General features: G+C 43.1%; 1 protein-coding gene across 1 annotated transcript in view; it reads right to left on the reverse strand.

Annotated features, from left to right (window-relative positions):
* ATP10A (ATPase phospholipid transporting 10A (putative)) overlaps positions 1-27347 on the reverse strand; it is a 218640-nt gene that overhangs the window by 73941 nt on the left and 117352 nt on the right. Inside the window, exons 6-9 of the mRNA XM_069757826.1 lie at positions 17641-17771; positions 10173-10425; positions 8689-8906; positions 8379-8573 (exon numbers count right to left, since the gene is read on the reverse strand). Coding sequence (XP_069613927.1) covers positions 8379-8573; positions 8689-8906; positions 10173-10425; positions 17641-17771 — 797 coding nt within the window. The remainder of the gene's footprint in view (positions 1-8378; positions 8574-8688; positions 8907-10172; positions 10426-17640; positions 17772-27347) is intronic.

Genomic DNA, 27347 nt, shown 5'->3' on the forward strand with positions numbered 1-27347 from the left:
CAATGGATCTGCCCCCATCCACCTTCCCTACAGCTCCTACCCAACATCCCCACAGTCCCTATCCCTATTGCATTTATACACTTGCTTTGGCAAAACTGATGTGTATTTGGTCCTGCCAATAAAGCTTCTTTGAATCTTTGAATCTTTTGAATCTTGTATGCATGTATGTAGGTAGTATGCATGTATGTAGGTAGTATGCATGTATGTATGTAGGTAGTATGCATGTATGTAGGTAGTATGCATGTATGTATGTAGTTTGCATGTATGTAGGTAGTATGCATGTATGTAGGTAGTATGCATGTACAGTTAGGTCCATATATATTTGGACAGAGACAACATTTTTCTAATTTTGGTAATAGACATTACCACAATGAATTTTAAACAAAACAATTCAGATGCAGTTGAAGTTCAGACTTTCAGCTTTCATTTAAGGGTATCCACATTAAAATTGGATGAAGGGTTTAGGAGTTTCAGCTCCTTAACATGTGTCACCCTGTTTTTAAAGGGAACAAAAGTAATTGGACAGATTCAATAATTTTAAATAAAATGTTCATTTTTAGTACTTGGTTCAAAACCCTTTGTTGGCAATGACTGCCTGAAGTCTTGAACTCATGGACATCACCAGACGCCGTGTTTCCTCCTTTTTGATGCTCTGCCAGGCCTTCACTTCGGTGGTTTTCAGTTGCTGTTTGTTTGTGGGCCTTTCTGTCTGAAGTTTAGTCTTTAACAAGTTAAATGCTGCTCAATTGGGTTGAGATCAGGTGACTGACTTGGCCATTCAAGAATATTCCACTTCTTTGCTTTAATAAACTCCTGGGTTGCTTTGGCTTTATGTTTTGGGCCATTGTCCATCTGTAGTATGAAACGACGACCAACCAGTTTTGCTGCATTTGGCTGGATCTGAGCACACAGTATGTCTCTGAATACCTCAGAATTCATTAAGCTGCTCCTGTCCTGTGTCACATCATCAATAAACACTAGTGACCCAGTGCCACTGGCAGCCATGCATGCCCAAGCCATTACACAGCCTCCTCTCTGTTTTACAGATGATGTGGTATGCTTTGGATCATGAGCTGTACCACGCTTTCTCCATACTTTTCTCTTTCCATCATTCTGGTAGAGGTTGATGATGGTTTCATCTGTCCAAAGAACGTTCTTCCAGAACTGTGCTGGCTTTTTTAGATGTTTTTTAGCAAAATCCAGTCTAGCCTTTTTATTCTTGATTCTTATGAGTGGCTTGCACAGTGCAGTAAACCCTCTGTATTTACTTTCATGCAGTCTTCTCTTTATGGTAGATTTGGATATTGATACGCCGACCTCTTGGAGAGTGTTGTTCACTTGGTTGGCTGTTGTGAAGGGGTTCCTCTTCACCATGGAGATTATTCTGCGATCATCCACCACTGTTGTCTTCCGTGGGCGCCCAGGTCTTTTTGCATTGATGAGTTCACCAGTGCTTGCTTTCTTTCTCAGGATGTACCAAACTGTAGATTTTGCCACTCCTAATATTGTAGCAATTTCTCGTATGGGTTTTTTCTGTTTTCGCAGCTTAAGGATGGCTTGCTTCACCTGCATGGAGAGCTCCTGTGACCGCATGTTTACTTCATAGCAAAACCTTCCAAATGCAAGCACCACACCTCAAATCAACTCCAGGCCTTTTATCTGCTTAATTTAGAATGACATAACGAAGGGATTGCCCACACCTGTCCATGAAATAGCCTTGGAGTCAATTGTCCAATTACTTTTGATCCCTTTAAAAACAGGGTGGCACATGTTAAGGAGCTGAAACTCCTAAACCCTTCATCCAATTTTAATGTGGATACCCTCAAATGAAAGCTGAAAGTCTGAACTTCAACTGCATCTGAATTGTTTTGTTTAAAATTCATTGTGGTACTGTCTGTAACCAAAATTAGAAAAATGTTGTCTCTGTCCAAATATATATGGACCTAACTGTATGTAGGTAGTATGCATGTATGTAGGTAGTATGCATGTATGTGGTATGTATGTATGTAGTATGCATGTATGTAGTATGCATGTAGGTAGTATGCATGTATGTAGTATGTATGTATGTATGTATGTAGTATGTACCGTGTTTCCCCGATAGTAAGACACCCCCGATAGTAAGACGTAGTGGGGGGTTTTAGGGGGTCGGATAATGTAGGACGTACCCCGAAAGTAGGACATAGTGCAGACCTGGGCAAGATGCGGCCTGCATCCGGCCCGCCTGACGTTTTTAAACGGCCCGCGGCACTGGCACTGCTCGGCCAGCCGCCAGAGACAGTGAGGCTGCTGCGCGTCGCTACGCCAGGTTCCCCTACCCTTCAGGCACTCCAGCGCCTGCGCGCCCTGCATTGAAACACGGACAGGCGCTGACCGCCGCTGGCACTTCCGCATCAGAGAAGCCCCAGCAACGGGTGACGTCACTGAGCGTGACACAGGCTGCTGCGCCGGACGCCGGTGTTTTGTGCACCTGTATACTGCAACTTGTGGGGTCGGTCGGTGCCGGTGCTCCATACCACGGCCGTGGGGACCAGGTAATGGAGCTGCCTGCCTGTATGCATGATAGGGGGAGGGAGCAGCGGCCAGCCCTGGGGGGGATGCGGATGGGGGCAGCACAAACCGGACCATGGGCTGTGTGGGGCACAATTATCAGGAGTCAGGACAGTATGATGGGGGCATAAGTGACAAATCAGGACAGTATGGGCCCCATACTGTCCTGATTTGTCACTTGTGCCCCCATCCATACTGTCCTGATTTGTCACTATGGGGGCACAAGTGACAAATAAGGACAGTATGGGCTCCATACTGTCCTGATTTGTCACTATGGGGGCACAAGTGACAAATAAGGACAGAATGGGGGCACAAGTGACAAATCAGGACAGTATGGGCCCCATACTGTCCTGATTTGTCACTTGTGCCCCCATACTGTCCTGATTTGTCACTATGGGGCACAAGTGACAAGTAAGGACAGTATGGGGCCCATACTGTCCTGATTTGTCACTTGTGCCCCCATACTGTCCTGATTTGTCACTATGGGGGCACAAGCAACAAATAAGGACAGAATGGGGGCACAAGTGACAAATCAGGACAGTATGGGCCCCATAACAAAAATCGACATTTTTTTCCCCAATATAAGACATACCCCGAAAGTAAGACATAGTGGGACTTTTGGGGGTAAAAAGAATGTATGACACTGTCTTACTTTCGGGGAAACACGGTATGTATGTAGTATGTATGTATGTATGTATGTAGCATGTATGTATGTAGCATGTATGTATGTATGTATGTATATTTCACAGACAAAAATAAATATTTGGGGTAAATCAGACTTAGCTCACAGAAAAATCCCCAAAGGAAAATTTCAAGGATACCATAAAATTTAACCTTTATTTCAAGTATAATTAAAACCATATGTGTGCACTTGCAAAACCATCACCAAAAAACAAGTGTACTACAGGAAAGGCCGGGACAGTGCCAAGCCCTACACTCACTGGATGCACCCTACCTGCCTGCGGAGGTTGGCACCCTGTGTCCTGCGCCGTGGCGCCCCCGCTCCTCGTCGGCTCTCCCTACTATCCCTGTATAGCCCTGCTGGGATAGGGAACAGAAATATTCATATATACAGTGCGTAGATAGAAATAACTTGAGGAAATAGAGATAAATCAGTATGACTATCTAACTAAAACTAGTGTTCTAAACTAACTTGGTAAACTGTGTCCCTAGTTTCTCATGATGGAGTTCTAGCCTTATTATTCCCGATAATTACACAAAAAAGACTAAAGTAGGTAAAGGTGCTCCAGTGTATCTTTGTCAGAATCTAGGACTAGATGCATATATTATCTCGTTTGGTTTTGCATATACTGGGGATATCTCTAAGGGTGCTGTTATAACAATAGAGAAGGGTACCTGCTGTGATATCCAGTCATACCTCACGTTGCCATACAATGTTTTGATATCAAGCCGCAACGTAAATACATTAGTAGGTACTTAGAGCAGCCACACACTGCACCATTTGTAGGTGTAATAATAATATATTTACAACCCCAGTATAAACCAAACCGTTAGACCACATTGTTCAATAGGTCCTATATCAAAACCATATCCCCTTGGACTTAAGAGCTTGATATCAAAACATTGTATGGCAAAGTGAGGTATGACTGGATATCACAGCAGGTACCCTTCTCTATTGTTATAACAGCACCCTTAAGGCCCCTTCACATTTAGCGACGCTGCAGCGATACCGACAACGATCCGAATCGCTGCAGCGTCGCTGTTTGGTCGCTGGAGAGCTGTCACACAGACCGCTCTCCAGCGACCAACGATGCCGGTAACCAGGGTAAACATCGGGTAACTAAGCGCAGGGCCGCGCTTAGTAACCTGATGTTTACCCTGGTTACCATGCTAAAAGTAAAAAAAAACAAACACTACATACTTACCTACAGCCGTCTGTCCTCCAGCGCTGCGCTCTGCTTCTCTGCTCTCCTCCTGTACTGTCTGGGAGCCGGAAAGCAGAGCGGTGACGTCACCGCTCTGCTTTCCGGCTCCCAGACAGTACAGGAGGAGTGCAGAGCGCAGCGCTGGAGGACAGACAGCTGTAGGTAAGTATGTACTGTTTGTTTTCTTTTACTTTTAGCATGGTAACCAGGGTAAACATCGGGTTACTAAGCGCGGCCCTGCGCTTAGTTACCCGATGTTTACCCTGGTTACCAGTGAAGACATCGCTGGATCGGTGTCACACACGCCGATCCAGCGATGTCTCCAGGGAGTCCAGCGACGAAATAAAGTTCTGGACTTTATTCAGCGACCAACGATCTCCCAGCAGGGGCCTGATCGTTGGTCGCTGTCACACATAACGATTTCATTAACGATATCGTTGCTACGTCACAAATAGCAACGATATCGTTAACAATATCGTTATGTGTGAAGGTACCTTTAGAGATATCCCCAGTATATGCAAAACCAAACGAGATAATATATGCATCTAGTCCTAGATTCTGACAAAGATACACTGGAGCACCTTTGCCTACTTTAGTCTTTTTTGTGTAATTATCGGGAATAATAAGGCTAGAACTCCATCATGAGAAACTAGGGACACAGTTTACCAAGTTAGTTTAGAACACTAGTTTTAGTTAGATAGTCATACTGATTTATCTCTATTTCCTCAAGTTATATATATCTACACACTGTATATATTAATATACATGGTAGAAGGTTTACACAGTAAAATATCGATATTTGCAGATGATACAAAACTATGTAAAGCAGTTAATACAAGAGAAGATAGTATTCTGCTACAGATGGATCTGGATAAGTTGGAAACTTGGGCTGAAAGGTGGCAGATGAGGTTTACCAATGATAAATGTAAGGTTATACACATGGGAAGAAGGAATCAATATCACCATTACACACTGAACGGGAAACCACTGGGTAAATCTGACAGGGAGAAGGACTTGGGGATCCTAGTTAATGATAAACTTACCTGGAGCAGCCAGTGCCAGGAAGCAGCTGCCAAGGCAAACAGGATCATGGGGTGCATTAAGAGAGGTCTGGATAATTCAAAAAAATGGGTTCACAGGGGTGCACTATCAAATTAATTCACAGAGTATGGGAAAAAGTCAAACTCATTAGGGAAGTGAGTGGGTTCACCAGATTCTCGCCTATTTGGGACAACATTTATCTACCGGAATTTAGGCAGAGGGAGGGTTTTCACTTTTGGTCTGCAGCAGGTATTAAACGGCTGGGGCAGCTGATAAGTCAGGGCAGACTTAAAACATTTGAGGAGTTGCAGGAAGAATTTCAGTTGCCACAGTCTGAATTGTTCCAGTATAATCGTATCTCTCATGCTTATCAGGCACAGAATAAAAGGGGAGCCATAGTGGTACAGATTGATCTCATGATCGACTATATCCTTAAGAATAGCTGCACGAAGGGGGCGATTTCAGAAATATATGGGTTTCTACTTTTTTCTTTCCTGGAAAAATATCCCATCCGAGCCAAAGGGAAATGGGAAGCTGAATTGGGAGTAATTGACAATGATAGATGGGAGTCGGTCCTAGAATATGTGCCCAAGATATCAATGAGGGAACCTGGCAGGCTATCACAGTTATTCGTAATCCATAGGGCCTATAGAACCCCTGACAGGTTGTTCAAGGCTGGGCTTAGGCAGAACTCGGACTGCCCTCGGTGCTCACAATCCCAGGCTGGGATATTGCATATGATGTGGCAGTGCCCTAGACCAGAGGTCCCCAACTCCAGTCCTCAAGGCCCACCAACAGGTCATGTTTTCAGTATTTCCTTAGTCTTGCCCAGGTAATAATTGCATCACCTGTGCAATGCAAAGGAAATCCTGAAAACATGACCTGTTGGTGGGCCTTGAGGACTGGAGTTGGGGACCCCTGCCCTAGACTGTCCTCCTTCTGGATAGTTGTTTTAAATCGTATTGAACTGGTGTATGGATGTTCTGTCCCTAGGGTTCCACTGACTTGCATATTGGGATATGTGGAGGAAATTGTTACGGACAACATGTTTAAAATAGCTATTGCACGATTGTTATTCACTGCTAGGAAATTGATCGCCAAATTTTGGATTAGAGAGGAACCTCCAACAAGAAGAGACTTTCTTAAGCAAGCGGAGCATATACTTACTTTGGAGAAAAGTATCTACACCAAAAGGAATAAGCTGGACATCTTCCACAAGCTGTGGCAACCGTGGATGGACTTGAATTAGGATGATAAATGAGAATATAGGGAACCTAGTATTCAATGGAAATATAACGGATGTTTATTCAAATGTTTGTATGATGATGGGAAGTGGCTCTGGCTGAGGTCGGTGGGGTGGGGTGGGGCGGGGTGGGTGGGCTCTGGGTCGTGGGGAAAAAGTTATCTGTAAATGTTTAATGAAACATTGCCATGAGAAATATTCTGATTGTTTATTCTTTGCGGATAATAAAAATCTATCTGATAAAAAAAAAAAGAGAGGTCTGGATACACATGATGAGAGCATTATACTGCCTCTGTACAAATCCCTAGTTAGACCGCACATGGAGTACTGTGTCCAGTTTTGGGCACCGGTGCTCAGGAAGGATATAATGGAACTAGAGAGAGTACAAAGGAGGGCAACAAAATTAATAAAGGGGATGGGAGAACTACAATACCCAGATAGATTAGCGAAATTAGGATTATTTAGTCTAGAAAAAAGACGACTGAGGGGCGATCTAATAACCATGTATAAGTATATAAGGGGACAATACAAATATCTCGCTGAGGATCTGTTTATACCAAGGAAGGTGACGGGCACAAGGGGGCATTCTTTGCGTCTGGAGGAGAGAAGGTTTTTCCACCAACATAGAAGAGGATTCTTTACTGTTAGGGCGGTAAGAATCTGGAATTGCTTGCCTGAGGAGGTGGTGATGGCGAACTCAGTCGAGGGGTTCAAGAGAGGCCTGGATGTCTTCCTGGAGCAGAACAATATTGTATCATACAATTATTAGGTTCTGTAGAAGGACGTAGATCTGGGGATTTATTATGATGGAATATAGGCTGAACTGGATGGACAAATGTCTTTTTTCGGCCTTACTAACTATGTTACTATGTTAATATTTCTGTCCCCTATCCCAGCAGGGCTATACAGGGATAGTAGGGAGAGCCGACGAGGAGCGGGGGCGCCACGGCGCAGGACACAGGGTGCCAACCTCCTCAGGCAGGTAGGGTGCATCCAGTGAGTGTAGGGCTTGGCACTGTCCCGGCCTTTCCTGTAGTATGCTTGTTCTTTGGTGATGGTTTTGCAAGTGCACACATATGGTTTTAATTATACTTGAAATAAAGGCTAAATTTTATGGTATCCTTGAAATTCTCCTTTATGTATGTATGTATGTATGTATGTATGTAGTATTTTTTTTTTTTTTTTTTTTACATTCAACACATTAGCCGGATGATGGGACTACTACTGTCCCATCATTGGCTAATGTGTCAATCACTGTCACTGTAGCAGGCATCGTCCGATGGGACTTGTAGTCCATTGTAGTGGCCATTTTCCGGGAGGTCACCACATACGACAACCCTAAGACAGCAGCTTGCCAATAACATGCAATAGCCTACCAAGGGTTCCTCTTCCTATACTGCATTCAGTTCTGATGAAGGTCCCTAATAGCACTGAAAACATTTAACTACAATGAATGCACAATAAAAGGAACTTTATTATCACAAACTACTATCCTCTGAGTGCCAAGTTTATTCTATAGTGTACAATACAAAAACTAAAGCCGCAAATCTGAATCAGTTTCAAAACCTTTGGCCATAACCATATAAAAAGGTTTTGGTATGAAGGTTTAACCACAACAGCCGAGACAAATAAGTACATTTATCACGTACTACCACATTTACCTTTTGTCTTGGTTGGTTTGGTGCGGTTACAACTACGGTGTTGCAAATAGTCAAGGCAACGAAAAAGTCAAGTACATCCATCAGTTCTGGTGTTGATTGGGAAAACAGATCTTCATGGTTTCGCACGATTTTCAAGGCTTTCGTACAATCATTGACTTTTTCTAGTAGCTTTGGGTCAGGGGTGATATCTTTTTCCTAAAGAGAAAGTATAAGAAAAAATATAAAAGCAAAATGTATGAAGGTGTATTTAAATTGTGCCCCAGCAATTACATACAAACAAAGATGGACATTTTCTTTAGAAAGCACTGACCATGGGACTACTGAATGCCGTGTGCTTGGAGAGGATGCTAGCTTTCATAACTTCAGCCCGGCTGCCTGTACGCCGGTGCGTCTTAGTACTTTGGCTTCTATGGATCACTTTAACACTTTGATGACTGCCACTGCTATCTCTTCGTGGGAGAGTTCCTGATTTTGGCACAACGTCCTCTTCTTCCGACTCTACTTCCTGATAGGCTGCTAAACGCTTTGCTGTAGATCAAATTTGAAAAATTATAAATGCCACAGGACGTGTAAAAAATGAAATCTTCTATATGCATCTTAGCAAACTGTGCAAGGGGAGTCATTTTCAATTAACATTACAGAAAACAAGCTAGCCACAAATAGCAAAACTAAAGGATCAAAGCTTCTTGTCGTCCTTCTCTATTTAATGCTGCAACATTCATCTACAAACTAAAATCATTTATTTCTTGGCACTTCTTGCTTTTTATCAAATCCACCATAAACATGTATAAACCAAACATTACAGCCAAAATTTACCTGGTCTTTTCTATTTGCTACTATAACATGGAGGTCTTGTATCAGACTTTTCCGGATGGAGGGCAACAAAATGTCACTTCAGAACTTTAGGAAATGAAATATCTCAGTGGCAATTCATACAGAAAAAGTTCTGGAGTGGGACACCATTTCATTGGAGAATTAAAAGCTGCTGACAGATGGGTGTCAAAGTAATGCACTTTTCATTGCAGAAATATTTATCGCCGCCGCAGCAGCAGGGTCTAATAATAATGCTCGGAGCAAGCTCTGCCATACCCTGGCAGACAGAAAAAGTTAAACAGATGCCCATCTCACAGGGCGCTGGAGTGTATATGGGAGAACTAACAGCTGAAACATTATATTCACAGATGGCTTTGTTTTGTAGTTATCAGGGCTGCTCAGGTAGCTAAATATGCATTTTTCTACAAGCTGCATCCCTAAAGTGAGCAGGAAAATTAAGGAGTTTGTCATTAGGGCAGCCTAAGGCCTTTCTACTTTTATACTGTGCTACATTTATGCTAAGGATCTGCTATAACTTCCAAGGAAAACTTGTCTTAAAGTCCTAGTAATGAATATAACAAGTATGCAAATAAGAGCATCTTTAAATTCTTAGTATGAAGAGCTGTTTGACCTAAAAGGACTGCAAGTGGTTCAATATTCTCAAAATTGGAATGAAGGCTCAAAGCAGGTCTTATATGATAGGAAACCATGTAAGCCTAAAAAGGTAGAAACAGAAGATCATGAGATTTACTGACAAAATAGGACTAATGGGAGGAGCATGAATGGATCAGTGGTCGAGCATCCATATTGCCGTTTCACCCAAAGTCTATGAGAATGATGGTAGGAGACATACAGAATGCAGATACAAGCCAACATATTTTACGAGGCGGTGCACACACAACAATAGCCCATACAATTTCCTGTTACCATTGTGACTAACAACCTAACTTCCCAGCCTTCCGCACAGTACAGTGTGCTCACCATTAGCATCATGGGAATATTCTATTCCGGACACTGTGCATCTTCTAAACACCATTTTATTCTCAGTTAGCGTTCCAGTTTTATCGGAGAAGATGTACTGTATCTGACCCAAATCTTCAGTGATGTTTAGAGCTCGACACTGAAGACGAGAGTCGGTTTCTTCGTCATATAAGTCTTTATCTTGGTGAATAAAATATACTTGGCAGATTTTAACAATTTCAATGGAAACATACAGAGAAACTGGAATAAGCACCTGTTAAAGGGGAAAAAAATAAAAAGTAAGGAAAGGTTATTTTCTGAAGAATAAAATAGCGGCATCCTGAAATAGCACCTTGCAATAGCTCTGATTTTTTTTTAACACATGCAAATAAACACATTCAGAATAATGGCACTTCAGTTTTCATAGGGTAGTACGTTACATCGTATAGCCAGCGTGCATCAGGTCATATATTGGGAGCCTGAGCCGTGCCTGCCAGATTATAGCTACACACATAAATATAAATATACATTTCTGCCAAAACACAAAGGTCATCTTTACTACCTGTACTATTTGCCATTTTGTCTCCTGAACTATTCAAGAGGTTCAGGTTTATGTAGTCTACTTATAGTTTGTGAATTATAAAAATTTCAACATAGCGCAAGCCTATTAGTAAGTATGCCAGGAAAAAACTCTTGATGCACACACTAAGCATATCCATGGGAATCAAAGAAACGTCAGCATGCCAAATAAATGGAAAATACCATGCAATGTTTGTTAGGATGTCACTATATGGCATCATTCATAGACATCCTCTTAATAGTTTTCATGACACATCAGCTAAACGAATCCCATAATAGCTTGTGTATTCATGAAAAATAAGCTCCAATGGCATGTTTTAACCCCTTAAGCCCCGAGGGTGGTTTGCACGTTAATGACCGGGCCAATTTTTACAATTCTGACCACTGTCCCTTTATGAAGTTATAACTCTGGAACGCTTCAACGGATCTTGGCGAATCTGACATTGTTTTCTCGAGACATATTGTACTTCATGACAGTGGTAACATTTCTTTGATATTACCTGCGCTTATTTGTAAAAAGAACGGAAATTTGGCGAAAATTTTGAAAATTTCGCAATTTTCCAACTTTGAATTTTTATGCCCTTAAATCACAGACATATGTCACACAAAATACTTTATAAGTAACATTTCCCACATGTCTACTTTACATCAGCACAATTTTGGAAACAAAATTTATTTTTGTTAGGGAGTTATATGCGTTAAAAGTTGACCAGCAATTTCTAATTTTTACAACACCATTTTTTTTTTAGGGACCACATCACATTTGAAGTCATTTTGAGGGGTCTATATATGATAAAAAATAACCGAGTGTGACACCATTCTAAAAACTGCACCCTTCAAGGTGCTCAAAACCACATTCAAGAAGTTTATTAACCCTACTGGTGATTCCCAGGAATTTTTGGAATGTTTAAAAAAAAATGAACATTTAATTTTTTTTCACAAAAAAATTACTCCAGCTCCAATTTGTTTTATTTTCCCAAGGGTAACAGGAGAAATTGGACCCCAAAAGTTGTTGTGCAATTTGTCCTGAGTACGCTGATAACCCATATGTGGGGGTAAACCACTGTTTGGGCGCATGGCAGAGCTCGGAAGGGAAGAAGCGCCATTTGACTTTTCAATGCAAAATTGGCTGGAATCGAGATGGGAAGCCATGTTGTGTTGGGGAGCCCCTGATGTGCCTAAACATTGAAATTCCCACAAGTGATGCCATTTTGGAAAGTAGACTCCCTAAGGATCTTATCTAGATGTGTTGTGAGAGCTTTGAACCCCCAAATGTTTCACTACACGTTAGGACGCAGAGCTGTGAAAATAAAAAAATTTTTTTTTTTCCACAAAAATTATTTTTTAGCCCCCAGTTTTGAATTTTCCCAAGGGTAAGAGGAGAAATTGGACCCCAAAAGTTGTTGTGCAATTTGTCCTGAGTACGCCGATACCCCATATGTGGGGGGGGGGGGGGTAACCACTGTTTGGCCGCATGGCAGAGCTCGGAAGGGAAGGAGCACCATTTGGAATGCAGACTTAGATGGAATGGTCTGCAGGCGTTTGCAGAGCCCCTAATGTACCTAAGCAGTAGAAACCCCCACAAGTAACCCCATATTGGAAACTAGACCCCCCCCCCAAGGAACTTATCTAGATGTGTTGTGAGAACTTTGAACCCCCAAGTATTTCACTAGATTATAACGCAGAGCCGTGAAAATAAAAAAAATCATTTATTTCCTACAAAAATGTTTTCCCAAGGGTAACAAGAGAAATTGGACCCCAGAAGTTGTTGTCCAATTTGTCCTGAGTTCGCTGATACCCCATATGTTGGGGTAAACCCCTGTATGGGCGCACGGGAGAGCTCGTAAGGGAACGAGCACTGTTTTACTTTTTCAACGCAGAATTGGCTGGAATTGAGATCGGACGCCATGTCGCGTTTGGAGAGCCCCTGATGTGCCTAAACAGTGGAAACCCCCAATAGTAACTGAAATTCTAATCCAAACACACCCCTAACCCTAATCCCAACCGTAAATGTAATCCAAACCCTAACCCTAATGGGAAAATGGAAATAAATACATTTTTTTTTTATTTTTACTTTTCCCTAACTAAGGGGGTGATAAGGGGGGTTTGATTTACTTTCATAGCGTGTTTTTTAGTGGATTTTTATGACTGGCAGCCGTCACACATTATTTTTACTGCAAAAAATATTTCTTTGCGTTACCACATTTTGAAAGCTATAATTTTTCCACATTTTGGTCCACAGAGTCATGTGAGGTTTTTTTGTTTTTGCAGGACGAGATGACGTTTTTATTGGTAACATTTTCGGGCACGTGACATTTTTTGATCACTTTTTATTCCAATTTTTGTGAGGCAGAATGACCAAAAAACAGCTATTCATGAATTTCTTTAGGGAGGGGTGTTTATACCGTTCCGCGTAAAATGGATAAAGCAGTTTTATTCTTCAGGTCAGTACGATTACAGCGATACCTCATTTATATCATTTTTTTATGTTTTGGTGCTTTTATACGATAAAAACTTTTACAGAAAAAATAATTATTTTTGCATTACTTTATTCTGAGGACTATAACTTTTTTATTTTTTCGCTGATGACTCTGTATGGCGGCTCGTTTTTTGCGGGACAAGATGACGTTTTCAGCGGTACCATGGTTATTTATATCCGTCTTTTTGATTGTATGCTATTCCACTTTTTGTTCGGTGGTATGATAATAAAGCGTTTTTTGCCTCTTTTTTTTACGTTGTTCTCTGAAGGGGTTAACTAGAGGACAGTTTTATAGGTCGGGTCGTTACGGACGCGGCGATACTAAATACGTGTACTTTTATGGTTTATTTTTATTTAGATAAAGAAATGTACCGTATTTTTCCGGCGTATAAGACGACTGGGCATATAAGACGACCCCCAACTTTTCCAGTTAAAATATAAAATCTTCTCAAAAGTCGGGGGTTGTGTTATATGCCGGGTGTCGTCTTGTAGGGTGGGTGCAGAGCAATCTGCGGTCGAAGTATATAGTGGGGGGGAGTGGTCCCGCTGACGAGGTGAGGGAGCGCCTCACCAGGAAGGTGTAAGTGAAGCAAACCGTCAGCGTCTGGGATGCCAGGGTTATGCAAATAAGAGAGAGCGGTGCAGTGCCTAGAAAAACACTAATCTGGCTCACCCTTGTATCCTATTATCTCCTTCTCTGCCTCTGCTTCACTTACACCTTCCCCGTGAGGTGCCCCCTCACCTTGTCATTGGGATCGCTCCCCCCACAATATGCGGCGACCGCAGATTACTCCGCACCTGCCCTATAAGACGACACCTGGCGTATAAGACGAGAAGATTTTCAAGGGTTAAAAAGTAGTCTTCTACGCCAGAAAATACAGTATTTATGGGAATAATATATATATATATTTTTTTCTTTATTTAGGAATTTTTTTAACACATCTAAATATATATTTATTTTACATTATCACATTGCCCCAGGGGGGACGTCACTATATAATGACAGATCGCTGATCTCACACTTTGCAGAGCACTGTGTCAGATCAGCGATCTGACGTGCACTGCTGCAGGCTTACCAGTGCTTGCTCTGAGCAGGCGCTGGTAAGCCACCTCCCTGCAGGAACCAGATGCAGCCCCGCGGCCATTTTGGATCCGGGGCCTGCAGGGAGGAGACGTTCGGTACAAGGTGAGCACATCGCCTTGTACTGAGGGTCTCAGGGAAGCCCGCAGGGAGCCCCCTCCCTGCGCGATGCTTCCCTATGTCCCCAGAACGCTGCGATCATGTTTGATCGCGGTGTGCCGGGGGTTAATGTGCTCGGGGGCGGTCCGTGACCGCTCCTGGCACACAGTGCCGGATGTCAGCTGCGATAGTCAGCTGACACCCGGCCACGATTGGCCACGCTCCCCCAGTGAGCGCGGCCGATCGCTATGACGTACTATCCTGTCCCCGGGAATTAAGTCCCAGGTCACCTTGACGGGATAGTATGTCATATGGGATTATGGGGTTAATGATCATAACATTCACGTAAAAAAAAAAAACCGAAGCAAAGCCGATTCTACCACTTATTGAAAACATGCACTCAGATGCCCTCCCAATAATTGTTGATTGCACCAAGTAAAAGTAGAAGCAATAAATAAAAGAAAATAATTGTCTTTTCTTAGGGTTCGATGCAGATTTTCATAGATGACATCCATTTTATTTTAATGGTACCAGTTTGCTTTTAAAATGTTTTTCAATGTGTGATGTTTTTTGGAGACAACTGAGGTGTACGCTAGCATTATGTTCCCATTAATGCTTCTTTTATGCATTATTAGGCAATTTCTACAGCCTTGTTCATTGTTTAAAGTATATGTCAGGAGCTCTCCCCAGCATACAAGTTAAACAGACATTATATAATATATATCAGAAACATAGCACCAAAGGATGAGATGCTGAGAGAAAGCCTAAGGCAGAAACAACAACAGATCTGGAAGGAAGCACAGGAACATAAAGCGCCATAGCAAGACATGCCGCTGCATGGGATGAACCATCGACTGGTGGCTGACGTGGAGAAATCCTACCAATGGCTAGAGAAAGCAGGACTCCGAGACAGCACAGAGGCACTAATCATAGCGGCACAAGAGGAAAACACTAACTACCAGATCCATAGAAGCAGGAATCTACCACACAAGACAAGACCCAGGGTGCAGACTACACAAAGAATCCTCAGAAACTGTCCAACACATAGTGGCAAAATGCAAGCAGGAACAGCATATGCCGAACGCCACAACCAAGTAGCGGGTATTATATACAGGAACATCTGCACAGCATATGGGCTAAGTCCCCCTAAGTCCAAGTGGGAGACTCCAGAAAAAGTGGTGGAGAATGAAAGGGCTATAATCCTGTGGGACTTCAACATCCAGATGGATAAGCAGGTGTTGGCAAACCAACCATACATTGCGATAGTAAACAAGGATCAGAAGACAGCAATGATAATAGATGTGGCAGTGCCAAGTGACAGCAACTTCAGAAAGAAGGAATATGAGAAGCTGGAGAAATACCAGGGCCTCACAGGATAACTGGAGAAGATGTGGAAGGTGAAAGCAACAGTGATTTCAGTGGTGATAGGAGAACTTGGGGCAATGACCGCTAAGTTGGGAAAATGGGTACACCAGATCCCAGGAGTAACATTTGAACTCTCTGTCCAGAAAAGGGCAATGCTGGGAACAACTAAGATCCTGTGCAGAACCATCAAACTCCCAGGCCTCTGGTAGAGAACCCCAGAATGAGAAAGGACAAAAAAAAACACCCCGATTGGGGGGTGAGAAGGAAGTTTTTTTATACATGAATGTAAGTATATAGATGATCAACAAAAATAAAAAAAACTGAAAGCAAGCATGGACATCAAAGATCTGCAGTGAACTCACTGAGCTGAACTGCGGTGAATTCAGTGACTTTTTCCCACGGTGCTGAGGTCACCACAGTTCAGCCCGCTTCTGGGAAGGCAGCCTCAGTGACTGACAGTAACCTCCATGAGGTCACCGCTGTTCACTGATGCTGTGCTTGGCAGAAGCTCATTCACCAGTGGATCTCAGCCTGGATGGTCACTTCTTGGCACAGTCCAGGTTGAAAACTATTAACCCCCAGGCATGGATTACGGTGTGGCACAGAAGGTCGGACAGGTGAAGGATATTGTTTTTTTTTTATTTTTGTTTTATTACAAGAGATGATGGATCCAATGGAATGGGCGTTCGGTGAGCATAACTGTGTTTGTTATTTTAAAATAAAAATGGAAAAGTGTGTTTTGTTTTATTTCAAATAAAGGACTTTATTTTGACTGTCTTTATTTACCATACAACTATAGGACTAGTAATGGAGAGGTGTCTTATAGACACTTCTCCATTACTAAGCTGTGGGCATGATGTCACCATCAATACAAAGGTGACTTCAACCCTGCAAATATGAACCCACTTGCCAGCACTACACAGCAAGTGGGAAGAGCCAGACAAAGCACCAAAATTGGTGCATCTAATAGATGTGCCTTTTCTAGGCAGCTGAGGGCTGCTATTTTTAGGCTGGAGAGGAGGGCCCCTTACCAGCCTGGGAATACCGGCCCCCAGTTTTAGCAAAACTGGTTGTCAAAAATGGGGGGACCCCACACAGTTTTTTTAAATTTATTTAAATACATTAAAAAATAAACAAACACAAGAGTGGGACCCCTCTATTCTTGATAACCAGCCTTGCGAACACTGACAGCTGAGGGTTGCAGCCCCCAGCTGTCAGTTGTGCCTAGCTGGTTATCAAAAATATAGGAGAACCCATGCTAGTTTTTTTTTTAAAGGGGAGAATGATGAGAGTAGAGTGGTCTTCAGCATCAGGCGTCGAGGAACAGCTCTTACTGTACCGCTGCTTCTGAGGCACCGGTACGTTTCACACGGATGACAGCCCTGTGTGCAATCCGTGTGCAATCCGTGTGCACGTGTGGGACGTTTTGCGGCCCGTGCTGCTGTTAAACAGACATGTCAGTGTATTTTTCCCACAGACACACGGTCCGTGGAAACACTCTGACATGTGCATAGACCCAGTCACTTGAATGGCTCTACATGTGTAAGTGTCTCCGGTACGTGCGAAAATATTGTGAAAGAGGCCTAAAAGTGTATGCAATACAGTACAATTCAAGTAAAAAAAGGTGCAGAACATTAGGGAGATACAAACATTAAAATGTAATTTGACATTAAACCAAGCTTCTTTGCCTTTAAAAGATTATATGATTTATAATTACATTTAACCATGATGTATTGCACAAGATGGAAACAAACTTCATCTCATTTATAAAAAACAAAATACGGAATCATCACATTACAAATCATCAATTGTTTTTAAGAGAAGAAACAACCAAAGCAAAAAGTGAAATATTGCGGCCTAAGGATAGTTAAAACTAAATTGGTTACCTGTAAAACAATGATCATGGTGAAAAATAAATATACAGCTGAAAGAAGTGGCTTCACATAATTGCCATCGCTACCGAGGACATCAAACACTGGTCTCTTTTCCCCATACTGGTATACCCAGAGCGCATGACCTAAAGAAGAGTAGAAGAGACATCACTGTACCGTTCAACCTTTAAACACTTTGCCATCTGAAGGGTTGGACCCTCCATATAGAAGCCCATTTTTAAAGATCATGAGAACAAAACAATCAAATCTTAGTGGTTTGAGGTGAATAATGTACAGGTCTAATACATATATCCATAAAGGCACAGATGATTGGCCTCAGGGAGACCAAAACATCCAACACTGCGGAGACACCATCACGTGTTTCTCAACGCAGTGATTCCAGAACACTGCCCCCATCCCTTATGGGAAATATGCAGATGCATGTAAAGAAGCTGCGGAGACACCATCACGTGTTTCTCGACGCAAGCAGTGAATAGCCAGGCCTTTCCCCGGGAAGGAACAACCACGGGAAGGGCAGCATCCTATGAAGGAAAGCCACCTATGCCAAGCATGGTATCCATCCACAGACAGCTGTTTCGGGGTGTTTGCCCCTCATCAGTGTGGCATAGGTGGCTATTCACTGCTTGCGTCGAGAAACACGTGATGGTGTCTCCGCAGCTTCTTTACATGCATCTGCATATTTCCCATAAGGGATGGGGGCAGTGTTCTGGAATCACTGCGTTGAGAAACACGTGATGGTGTCTCCGCAGTGTTGGATGTTTTGGTCTCCCTGAGGCCAATCATCTGTGCCTTTATAGCCTTTTTACTAGGCACTGCTCCTAATAGCCAGATTCCTACTCCACACTGATGAGGGGCTAACACCCCGAAACAGCTGTCTGTGGATGGATACCATGCTTGGCATAGGTGGCTTTCCTTCATAGGATGCTGCCCTTCCCGTGGTTGTTCCTTCCCGGGGAAAGGCCTGGCTATTCACTGCTTGCGTCGAGAAACACGTGATGGTGTCTCCGCAGCTTCTTTACATGCATCTGCATATTTCCCATAAGGGATGGGGGCAGTGTTCTGGAATCACTGCGTTGAGAAACACGTGATGGTGTCTCCGCAGTGTTGGATGTTTTGGTCTCCCTGAGGCCAATCATCTGTGCCTTTATAGCCTTTTTACTAGGCACTGCTCCTAATAGCCAGATTCCTACTCCACACTGATGAGGGGCAAACACCCCGAAACAGCTGTCTGTGGATGGATACCATGCTTGGCATAGGTGGCTTTCCTTCATAGGATGCTGCCCTTCCCGTGGTTGTTCCTTCCCGGGGAAAGGCCTGGCTATTCACTGCTTGCGTCAAGAAACACGTGATGGTGTCTCCGCAGCTTCTTTACATGCATCTGCATATTTCCCATAAGGGATGGGGGCAGTGTTCTGGAATCACTGCGTTGAGAAACACGTGATGGTGTCTCCGCAGTGTTGGATGTTTTGGTCTCCCTGAGGCCAATCATCTGTGCCTTTATAGCCTTTTTACTAGGAACTGCTCCTAATAGCCAGATTCCTACTCCACACTGATGAGGGGCAAACACCCCGAAACAGCTGTCTGTGGATGGATACCATGCTTGGCATAGGTGGCTTTCCTTCATAGGATGCTGCCCTTCCCGTGGTTGTTCCTTCCCGGGGAAAGGCCTGGCTATTCACTGACTGCTTGCGTCGAGAAACACGTGATGGTGTCTCCGCAGCTTCTTTACATGCATAATACATATATCCAGTCATTAGATTTCATATTACATTGTTGGCCGCGTGGGCTCACAGGGGTTGGTGAAAAGTAGAACCTAATGAATGTACCATATATTAATGAAGTTAGGATGCAGACAATGTATTTACCTGGGTGCATAACAAAAGATAGGCTTGTACACCACATGTGCCCCTTCGAACCTTTGACTATGCTCATACAGTTTGTTTTTTGTCCATTCCAAAATTCTACTTAAAAGCCCCTTCAAAAACTCTAATTCATTTCTAGCAGAAATCCCCTTTGCTGTTCATATGAGATTTTTTTTTCTCCTGAAGACTTTTTGAAAAATCTCTGGTGGAAGAAAAATGCAGGTCACTTCTGACTAAATTCACTCTAAATGAAGCAGTGTCCAAAGAACAAAGGAAAAAAAAACAAAAAAAAAACCGCCTCTGCAGGGGAAAAAAAAACCCTCGTCCAAAGAGTCTGTATCTTCCCGACCCCCACTCCCCCAAGTATTTCCCACTTGAAAAACTTCATAGCTTTACATGTTTGATACACTTGGGTATGGCCATATAGATATAGATAAATGGAAAGCAACACCTTAGTTTAACCCCTTAGTGACAGAGCCAATTTGGTACTTAATGACCGAGCCAATTTTTACAATTCTGACCACTGTCACTTTATGAGGTTATAACTCTGGAACGCTTCAACGGATCCCGCTGATTCTGAGATTGTTTTTTCGTGACATATTGTACTTCATGTTAGTGGTAACATTTCTTCGATATTACTTGCGATTATTTTTGAAAAAAACGGAAATATGGCGAAAATTTTTAAAATTTTGCAATTTTCAAACTTTGTATTTTTATGCCCTTAAATCAGAGAGATGTCACGAAAAATAGTTAATAAATAACATTTCCCACATGTCTACTGTACATCAGCACAATTTTGGAAACAACATTTTTTTTGTTAGGGAGTTATAAGGGTTAAAACTTGACCAGCAATTTCTCATTTTTACAACACCATTTTTTTTTAGGGACCACATCACATTTGAAGTCATTTTGAGGGGTCTATATGATAGAAAATAATGAAGTGTGACACCATTCTAAAAACTACACCCCTCAAGGTTCTCAAAACCACATTCAAGAAGTTTATTAACCCTTTATGTGCTTTACAGGAACTGAAACAATGTGGAAGGAAAAAATGAACATTTAACTTTTTTTGCAAAAATTTTAATTCAGAACCATTTTTTTTATTTTCACATGTGTAAAAACAGAAATGTAACCATACATTTTGTTACGCAATTTCTCCTGATTACGCCAATACCCCATATGTGGGGGTAAACCACTTTTTGGGCGCACCGCAGAACTTGGAAGTGAAGGAGCGCTGTTTGACTTTTTCAATGCAAAATTGGCTGGAATTGAGATCGGACGCCATGTCACGTTTAGAGAGCCCCTGATGTACCTAAACAGTGGAAACTCCCCACAAGTGACACCATTTTGGAAACTAGACCCCTTAAGGAACTTATCTAGATGTGTGGTGAGCACTTTGAACCCCCAAGTGCTTCACGGAAGTTTATAACGGAGAGCCGTGAAAATAAAAAATCGCTTTTGTTTACACAAAAATGATCTTTTCGCCCACAAATTTTTATTTTCACAAGGGTAACAGGAGAAATTAGACCACAAAAGTTGTTGTGCAATTTCTCCTGAGTACGTCGATACCCAATATGTGGGGGTAAACCACTGTTTGGGCGCACCGCAGAGCTTGGAAGAGAAGGAGTGCCGTTTTACTTTTTCAATGTAGAATTGTCTGGAATTGAGATCGGACGCCATGTCGCGTTTGGAGAGCCCCTGATGTGCCTAAACAGTAGAAATCCCCCACAAGTGACCCCATTTTGGAAACTAGACCCCCCACGGAACTTATCTAGATGTGTGGTGAGAACTTTGAATGCCCAAGTGCTTCACAGAAGTTTAGAATGCAGAGTCGTGAAAATAAAAAATATATTTTTTTTCCACAAAAAAGATATTGTAGCCCCCAAGTTTTTATTTTCACAAGGGTAACAAGAGAAGTTGGACCCCAAAAGTTGTTGTCCAATTTGTCCTGAGTATGCTGGTACCCCATATGTGGGGGTAAACCACTGTTTGGGCGCATGGCAGAGCTCGGAAGGGAAGGAGCGCCGTTTTGGAATGCAGACTTTGATAGAATGGTCTGTGGGTGTTATGCTGCGATTGCAGAGCCACTGATGTACCTAAACAGTAGTAACCCCCCATAAGTGACCCGATTTTGGAAACTAGACCCCCCAAGGAACTTATCTAGATGTGTGGTGAGAACTTTGAATGCCCAAGTGCTTCACAGAAGTTTAGAATGCAGAGTCGTTAAAATAAAAAAAATTTTTTTTCCACAAAAAAGATATTGTAGCCCCCAAGTTTTTATTTTCACAAGGGTAACAGGAGAAATTGGACCACTAACGTTGTTGTTCAATTTATCCTGAGTACGCTGATGCCCCATATATGGGGGTAAACCACTGTTTGGGCGCACGGCAGAGCTCAGAAGGGAGGGAGCACCATTTGACTTTTTGAGCGCAAAATTGGCTGTCGTGTTTGGACACCCCCTGATGTATCTAAACAGTGGAAACCCCCCAATTCTAGCTCCGACCCTAACCCCAACACACCCCTAACCCTAATCCCAACCTGATCCATAATCCTAATCACTAACCCTAACGATAATCACAACCCTTACCCCAAAACAACCCTAATGTCAACCCTAACCATAACCCTAATCAAAACCCTAAATCCAACACACCCCTAATCCTAATCTCAACCCTAACCTCAAACCTAACCCTTATCCCAATACACCCCTAATCACAACCCTAACCCTAATCCCAAGCGTAACCCTAATGCCAACCCTAACCCTAATACCAACCCTAATCCTAACCCTAATCCCAACTCTAACCCTAACTTTAGCCCCAACCCTAGCCCTAACTTTAGCCCCAACCCTAACCCTAGCCCTAAGGCTACTTTCACACTTGCGTCGTTTGGCATCCGTCGCAATCTGTCGTTTTGGACAAGAAACGGATCCTGCAAATGTGCCCGCAGGATGCGTTTTTTGCCCATAGACTTGTATTGCCGACGGATCGTGACGGATGGCCACACGTCGCGTCTGTCGTGCACTGGATTAGTGTTTTGGCGGACCGTCAGCGCAAAAAAAGTTCAATGTAACGTTTTTTTGTACGTCGCATCCGCCATTTCTGACCGCACATGCGTGGCTGTAACTCCGCCCCCTCCTCCCCAGGACATAGATTGGGCAGCGGATGCGTTGAAACACTACATCCGCTGCCCACGTTATGCACAATTTTCACAACGTGTGTCGGTATGTCGGGCCGATGCATTGCAACGGCCCCGTACCGACATAAGTGTGAAAGAAGCCTAACCCTAAATTTAGCGCCATCCCTAACCCTAAATTTATCCCCAACCCTAACCCTAAATTTAGCCCTAACCCTAGCCCTAACCTGTTGTGAATTCTGTTATCGAACTCCCTCCTGTGGTCATGAACGGAACTTCGGCGAGTTCTGTCCAAGGACTCCCTCTGGTGGCGGTGAGTGGTGCTGCTGCTTCTGAGGTTCCTTCCACAGGTGACGGAGTTTATTCGTTGGCTGGCTGCTCTATTTAACTCCACTCAGATCGTTACTCCATGCCAGCTGTCAATGTTCTTGTACTGGTTCAGTTCGCTCTTGGATCTTTCTGGTGACCTGTCTACTCCAGCAGAAGCTAAGTCCCTGCTAGTTATTATTTGTTCATTGTTTTCTGGTCCAGCTTGCTATCATGATTTTGTTTTGCTAGCTGGAAGCTCTGGGATGCAGAGTGGCACCTCCGCACCGTGAGTCGGTGCGGAGGTCTTTTTGCACACTCTGCGTGGTCTTTTTGTAGTTTTTGTGCTGACCGCAAGGATACCTTTCCTATCCTCAGTCTGTTTGGTAAGTCGGGCCTCTCTTTGCTGAAACCTGTTTCATTTCTGTGTTTGTGACTTTCATCTTTACTCGCGGTCAGTGTGTGTGGGGGGCTGACTTTTCCTTTGGGGAGTTTCTCTGAGGCAGGGTAGGCTTTATTTTCTATTTCTGGGGCTAGTTGGCTCTTAGGCTGTGGGGAGGCGTCTGGGCCGTGTTGGGCACGCTCCACGGCTATTTCTGGTTGTGTGATGGGATTAGGGGTTGCGGTCGGTAGAGTTCCCACTTCCCAGAGCTTGTCTTGTGTGAGTTTAACCATCAGGTCGTTCCTGGTGCTCCTAACCACCAGGTCCATAACACTAACCCTAGCACTAACCCTAATTTTAGCCCCAACTTCTCCTGCCGGCCGGCAGATGGAGACAGATGGCGGGCGCACTGCGCATGCGCCATTTTCTTTTCCCCAGAAGATGCCGGCGGCCAGGAGGAGCAGCAGGACCCAGGGACACCGGTAAGTATAATAGGGTCCCCGAATCCCCCTATTTCTCTGTCCTCTGATGTGCGATCACATCAGAGGACAGAGAATGTTGTGAATTCTGTGGCAGAGCTCCCTCCTGTGGTCACAAGTGGTACTTCGGCTGATTCTCTCTGGGAGCTTCCGTTTGTGGAGGAAACTGGTACTGCTGCTTCTGAGTTTCCTCCCTCAGGTGATCTGGTGAGGTCGTTAGGTGCTTCTCTACTTAACCCCACCTAATGCTTTGATTCATGCTTCCTGTCAATGTTCCAGTGTTGGGCTTGTGTTTCTCTGGATCATTCCTGTGGCCTGCTGCTCTGCATAGCTAAGTGCTTCTTTGCTATTTGTTGCTATTTTTTCTGTCCAGCTTGTCCATTTTGTTTTGCTGGAAGCTCTGGGACGCAAAGGGTGTACCTCCGTGCCGTTAGTTCGGTACGGAGGGTCTTTTTGCCCCTTTGCGTGGTTTTCTTTAGGGTTTTGTGTAGACCGCAAAGTTATCTTTCCTATCCTCGTTCTGTCTAGAATATCGGGCCTCACTTTGCTGAATCTATTTCATCCCTACGTTTGTCTTTTCATCTTACTCACAGTCATTATATGTGGGGGGCTGCCTTTTCCTTTGGGGTATTTCTCTGAGGCAAGGTAGGCTTGTTTTTTCTATCTTCAGGCTAGTTAGTTTCTCAGGCTGTGCCGAGTTGCATATGGAGCGTTAGGCACAATCCACGGCTGCCTCTAGTTGTGTTTGGAGAGGATCAGGGATTGCGGTCTGCAGAGTTCCCACGTCTCAGAGCTCGTTCTATTATTTTGGGTTATTGTCAGATCACTGTATGTGCTCTGACCTCCATGTCCATTGTGATACTGAATTGCTTTTCATAACAAGAGAATTACACTTTGCTTTTTTTTTTGCGGTCGCCGGTAAACAGGTAATTACCGACGATCGCAAAACTCTTAGCGAGACCCCAAAGATTCACCCGGGGCCGGCCGGCGGGCGCACTGCGCCCGCCATTTTGAAGATGGCGGCGCCCATCGGGAGCCACGAGGAGCACCGGGGGAGACAGATGAGTATTGGGGGGCGATCGGGGATCCCTTTTCTCTGTCCTCTGATGTGCGATCACATCAGAGGACAGAGAAATTAAAAAGAAAATCGCGTTTTGTTTTTTTTTTGCGATCGCCGGTAAACGGTTAATTACCGGCGATCGCAAACGCGGGGTCGGTAAAACCCCCCCCGAATCATGTTCTCTGGGGTCTCGGCTACCCCCGGCAGCCGAGACCCCAGAGAAAATCCGACTCTGGGGGGCGCTATTTACTTTTTCCACAGCGCCGTTAATTAACGGCGCTGTGGTTTAAATACCCTTAGCGGCCGCCGTTAAAAGGCGTATCGGCGGTCGCTAAGGAGTTAAATCTATTCTGTACTTTTAGGAGAACGCGTAGTAGAATACCTGCCTCTGCACCTACCGCTCATCTCCATACAATTTTATGAGCACTAACTGCCATGCTTCTCAGTAAAAATTAACCTGTTTAATGGAGAATGAAGGACAAGTCCAGGAAGAGAAAAACTAAAGTGTGCGATAAATTATGTTCATTATTTTTATATGTATTATTGAGGGTGAGACGGTTACTCTGTAAAAGTTATACAAAGTTGGTATGTCTCAAACTGGAAAGTCTGTAAGAATTGTGAATAAGAATCATTAAAATATTGCACTTTTTTATGTAGAAATATGTCCCGAGAGATATCAAAAGGAGATTTGGAAACAATACAGACAAGTGAAGCATCCAAGAGAAATAAAAAAATAAATGAATGTGATACCTGAATGGTGAAACAAGTCAGGACAGGGTGCAATGCAATAAGGGAAACAATGCACTAATGACTTCATAGATCAAATACCTGCACAGACATGGTCATAGCCATGAACTCATGGAACATGAAGAATGCCAAGCACGTGTTCATGAAAACCATAGCACGTTCACGAAACATGGACAGCTAGGTGACTAATACCTTAGTCTGCAGATAAACAACATTTAAGATTGATCGTATCATCCGCATCGTGAAGGATATTTTCATTAGGAGACACCAGCTTGAATAATGAATGTTCACAGAATATTCTTTGAAGAAACATTAATATTTTCATTATGAAATCCATGAGTCAGAAAGCCATACATCCACATTCCCAGGGCCGAGTCTATACTAGAGAATGCCATGGTTTCAAAGCTAAATATAGGAATGACGTCAACTCAACCAGTACTGAATGTATTAGAGCCAGCAGATTCTCGGTTTTATGAGAGGATCAATGATGAAACCTCTGTGGCCAATTTCCATTGGGTTATTTTTTTAGTTTTTTCCTTCCCTTCCTCTAAGAGCCAGAACGGTTTTATTCATCTGTCCACAGACACACGAGAAGTTGGTTTTGCAGGACGAGTTGTATTTTTGAATGACACCATTTATTTGACCACATAGTGTACTGGAAAAGAGGGAAAAAATTCCAAGTGCGGTGAAAGAGAAAAAAAAATGCAATTCTGACGTTGTTTGGGAATTGTTTTTACAACAGATTGTGTGATAAAAAAAGACTGCAGTATGATTCTGCTTATCAGTATGAATACAGCAAATTTGGCCATTTTTTTTTATTATTTTAGTGGTGAGGAAAAAAATATCAACTTTTTTTAAGTTTTATTTTGTGTCTATTTGCAAACACAATGTTTTTATTTTTGGTGAACGGAGCTGTGAGGGGGTTTATTTTTCACAGGGCAAAAAAATGTTTTTATTGACACCATTTTGGGGTACATATGACATTTTGATCACTTGTTACAGTCTTTGTGGTTTTGTAATGACCAATAAATACAATTTTAGAGCTTTGAATTTTTATCCAGTTAACGGTGTTTAATAATCAGGTTAATTATTTGATATTTTGACAGATCAAACGTTTCTGGATGTGACGCTACATGTATTTTTTTCAATCCCCCAGTACGGAATGTCTTATTTAAGTAAAGGAGAATCCACAAAGAGAAAGTTGTAACATTTATATTTTTGTGTCATGCTTCAAAATGTTTAGGAGGACAATGTGACATATAGAAGTAAATAGGACACAATCACCGAAATTCTTAGGAGGTATTTGTGTGCGGCTTAGGCCTCTTTCACACTTCCGTTTTTACAATCTGCACAGGATCCGTCAAAATGTTGAAATTATGGATCCTGTGCAGATTGTAAAACGGGTGCACTGGGCCCGTTTTTCTGAGGACCCGTCGAGGCTATGTGCACCTGTTGTGTATGCATCTTCGCAGCGGTTTTCCGACGCTGGAAGGTAAGAATATTGCTATTTTTTTATTTTATTTTTAACATTATATCTTGTTACTATTGATGCTGCATAGGCAGCATCAATAGTAAAAAGAGAGGGCGAGAGAGCGAGAGCGAATTTCCCCGACGGGAAATTCCTCCACGCATGCTCAGTTTCAAAAGACGGAACCCGTCACTGGATTCCTGCTTTTGACAGTCAGCGACGGATCCTGCGCCCATAGTCTTCCATTAAAGCCAATGACGGGCAGCAC

The sequence above is a fragment of the Ranitomeya imitator genome, chromosome 3 (genome assembly GCF_032444005.1).
Source record: "Ranitomeya imitator isolate aRanImi1 chromosome 3, aRanImi1.pri, whole genome shotgun sequence".
In the NCBI taxonomy this organism is placed as follows: domain Eukaryota; kingdom Metazoa; phylum Chordata; class Amphibia; order Anura; family Dendrobatidae; genus Ranitomeya; species Ranitomeya imitator.